The sequence below is a fragment of the Dipodomys ordii genome, unplaced genomic scaffold (assembly GCF_000151885.1).
Source record: "Dipodomys ordii isolate 6190 unplaced genomic scaffold, Dord_2.0 Scaffold20, whole genome shotgun sequence".
NCBI lineage: Eukaryota > Metazoa > Chordata > Mammalia > Rodentia > Heteromyidae > Dipodomys > Dipodomys ordii.
In genome coordinates, this window is record NW_012267236.1 from 13,976,332 (window position 1) to 13,979,962 (window position 3,631).

Here is a 3,631-nt window from a genome sequence, read left to right on the forward strand (position 1 = left end):
GGTTCAGTGACCTCGGGTCCATCTTCAGGGTGCTGACGATGAGCTTTCCGAGAATAGAGGGAAGAGGCCAGATGCATGTGCGCTTAATCAGACCTGGGCTAACTGTGGCCTTATGGGTCATTATCTCAGGAATAGTCAGGCTAAGAAAGTCTTTGCATGGAAGTGGTGCTGTGGCTCAAGTGGCAGAGTGTTCACCTTAAGCTGAAGAGCTGAGGGACAGCGCCCAAGCCCAGAGTTCAAGCCCCATGACCGACAAAAAAAAAAAAAAAATCAAGTCTTTGCTACCTGGAGTGGGGATTGACTTTGCTTTCCTCCTGAAGATGTTTGCAATAAATGGCGACTGCAGTAGGGAAGAAGTTAAGGCAGCAGAAGCAGAGTCAGAGAAGATGAAGTGGATTCGCTTGGGCATGTGACAGCAATCCTTCTTCAGTCTCCCTTCCTCTTTTGTGGTGGGCCTGAGACACAGCTCTGTGGGGCACTAGAAATGCTTGGGAAGAGGAACACCTCGAGCAGAGAATCCCTGGGCAGAAGTCAATGCGTTTTCAGCATCACTGATGTTGCCAGTCTGTGCAGGGAGGCCTGTGCCAGCTCAGGTGCCCAGCACACTCCCCGGACAGCCCTGCGGTCAGGTATTAGATTTCTTCTTCTCACCCAACTTCTTCCTCCCCCACCTGCCAGCCCTGTCAAGAGCAGCATTTCTGTCTCTGTCTCTGTCTTGGTGCTGGTCCTGGGGCTTGAACTCAGGGCCTGGGCGCTGTTCCTGAACTCTCCAGTTTAAAGTGAGTGCTCTACCACTTGAGCCACAGTGCCACTTCAGGTTTTCTGGTGGTTCACTGGAGAAGAGTCTCACAGACTTTCCTGCCCAGGCTGGCTTTGAACTTCGATCCTCAGGTCTCAGCCTCCTGAGTAGGTAGGATTACAGGCAAGAGCCACTTGTCAGCCCAGCAGCTGACTCCCATTAAATTCTCCTGACGTCAAGCTTTCTTAATTTGAGAATAAAAAGAGAAAACATCAAACACATACATTTTTCTTCCATATTGGGTTGAAAAAAATCTAAAAAGTTGATTTCAGAGCCTGGAACCACTTGGAGAGGTCCCTAGTCCTATTGTCCCTTGATTTGTCACCAAGGCCCTCAGAGATGTACAGCAGCCTGGAGGAAACTTAAGGAGGACCTGTTACACATCTGTACACCCCAGAGACAGACCTGGGGAAACTGAGACCTCCCCTCTCTGAAGGGAGAGTTGATTGAGGGGTTCAGGAGCAAAGGCAGGGACAGAGCGTGATGAGCAGTGATGACTGTCATCATCCCTGAGTTCTCCAACAGGGTACGGCCCGAGGTAGGGACCGGAAGGGGGCTGGCTAGTGCCAGGAAACCATTCCTGAAGATGGAGCAGAATCTAGGGGCCCATAATCAATTTCCCTTCTTAAATGACGCAGGGCCCAGGGAGGCTTACAACACCGAAGACTTTTAGAAGTCTGAGGAGCCTTAGGAGATGGAGGTGAAGAGTCTGGGCCTGCTCTGGGTGACTCTATATTCAACTTTCAGTCTGTCTTGCTTCACTCTTTTATTGAGTAACAGTTTTGACCACTGCTATTCCATTTTGAGACTAAGTGAACAGAGAACAATCCTATATCTTGTTCAAACATGTGAACCACTACTATCTATCAGCATACCATAAGGCACATACTGATCATTTATTTGTGCCAATAAACAATTATGTTTGCAATACAGTATCAGAAATCCCAGACACATGAACTTACCAACCACAGCAGATGTAACTCCTCTAACCAGGGACTGAAAAAGGAGGAGTACCGCAGGACTGAGATGTGGCAGGCATACTGAATTCTGTCATCAGGTTACTCCTCATACGTCTTGGTCAGACAAATTGCCAAGAGTCCCCAGGCTCCAGCTCCAGTGGTTTCCAATTTGCCCATGACAAACTGACATTAAAAATGGCCTGCCACCTGGACCTGCATTTGATAACTCGTGTGTGTGTGTGTGTGTTTTGGTACTGGGGCTTGAACTCAGGGCCTGAATGCTCTCCTTTGGCCTTTTCTGCTTCAAAGCTGGTGCGCTACAGTTTGGACCATACTTCAGAAAAGTCTCATGGACTTTTTCTGCCTCAGCTGGCTTTGAACTGTGATTCTCAGACCTCAGCCTCATGAGTAGCTAGGATTGTAGGCGTGAGCTACCAAATTCTGTATCTTGAACAGCTCTGTGCCCACAGTGTGTAGAACTTCTTACGTGGTTCCCTATTACTTTTTCCTCCCTCTCTACCAGCTATCTGCCTGTGCCTCCCACCCAGCCTCTGATCTTTAGAGCCTCCTCAACCCTTCCTTAGCATTACCTATATATTGTTATTGTATGAGTATAATGAGTGATCTGAGGGTTAATATTAGTAATTGAGATTGGAATAAAAATACATGTTTGCCAATGGCTCAGGGATGTCAAATGACATTGTTAATACTGGGGAAAATAATGCTAATGAAATAGATCTGGCTTGTGAAATGGTTATTATTCAATACATTCTGGTATTAGGGAAAGACCCAAAAGACGTCCCTCTGAATTTCTCACATAGCTGGCTGGCAACAGAGATGGATTTTTTTTTTTTTTGGTCCGATTGTGGGGCTTGAACTCTGGGCCTGGGCACTGTCCCTCAGCTCTTCAGCTCAAGGCAAGTGCTCTACCACTTGAGCCACAGCACCACTTCCGGCCTTTTTAATTCCTGCTTATGTGGTGCTGAGGAATCGAACCCAGGGCCTCATGCATGCAAGGCAAGTGCTCTACCACTGAGCCACCTTCCCAGCCCCAGAGATGGATTTTTTTTATGTCCTGGTTTCCAGTTCAGACAGACTGAGTCTCGCGGTACCTCTGCCGGGGGACGATGGTAGTAAGGAAAATGTCATCTTTCTTTGTTGCCTTAGGCCCAGATGCTAAGGTTATTGGGCACTGGGTTCTCCTGCTTCTGATTGCGAGCGGGGGCCATCCAGTTTTTCCCCTTTGCACGACACGCACAGGCTCTCCGTGGCCTTGTGCCAGCTGGGGATGGAGTTTCTGAGGTCTAGGCCCTTACAAGGAATGGCGAGAAGCAGGGCACACAACCTGTGCTCCTCAGCTGGGCATGCCTGAGGTCACACGGGAACAAAGCAGCTGTCTGTTTTGCCTTTTGGCTCGGGGTATGAAGAGAGAAGGCATTGTCTTCTATAGAATGTCTCTGAAAACTTCTTTTTAAAACAACCGTTCTTCTGCACAGTGGCCGGCTATCAAAGTAAGGCCCAGAGTTCCCAGGACTTGGGTGAAGGCGGAGAGCACGTGGACCGTGCGGCCGGGCGCGTCCGCAGCCGAAGGACGGGCGGCAGTGGGCTCGTGACCGAGAGTGTGCACCAGGCTAAGGCCTCACCGCCTTCGGGCTCCCGGGTGGACCCAGAAAGCTCGATCTTGGGACCCGGGCGCACCTGGAAGGCGTCCGGCATTCCCCGCCCAGAGGGCGCTGCAGACTCGTGTCCACGGAGGACCCGCTGCCGCCCCTATCCCGGGCAACGCCCTCACGATCCCGGGCCGGGCGGTGGAACCCCTCGGTGCTGGAGCAACGCCCCCCGAGACGCCGAGAGCCACAGACCCCGGGCGGGG

General features: G+C 50.7%; 1 protein-coding gene across 1 annotated transcript in view; it reads left to right on the forward strand.

Annotated features, from left to right (window-relative positions):
* The first annotated feature begins 484 nt into the window (after window positions 1-484).
* The window catches only part of Sdc1 (syndecan 1), a 23,956-nt gene continuing 20,809 nt past the window's right edge, over window positions 485-3,631 (forward strand). Inside the window, exons 1-2 of the mRNA XM_013013547.1 lie at window positions 485-629; window positions 3,255-3,579. Of these exons, the coding sequence (XP_012869001.1) occupies window positions 485-629; window positions 3,255-3,579 (470 nt within the window). The remainder of the gene's footprint in view (window positions 630-3,254; window positions 3,580-3,631) is intronic.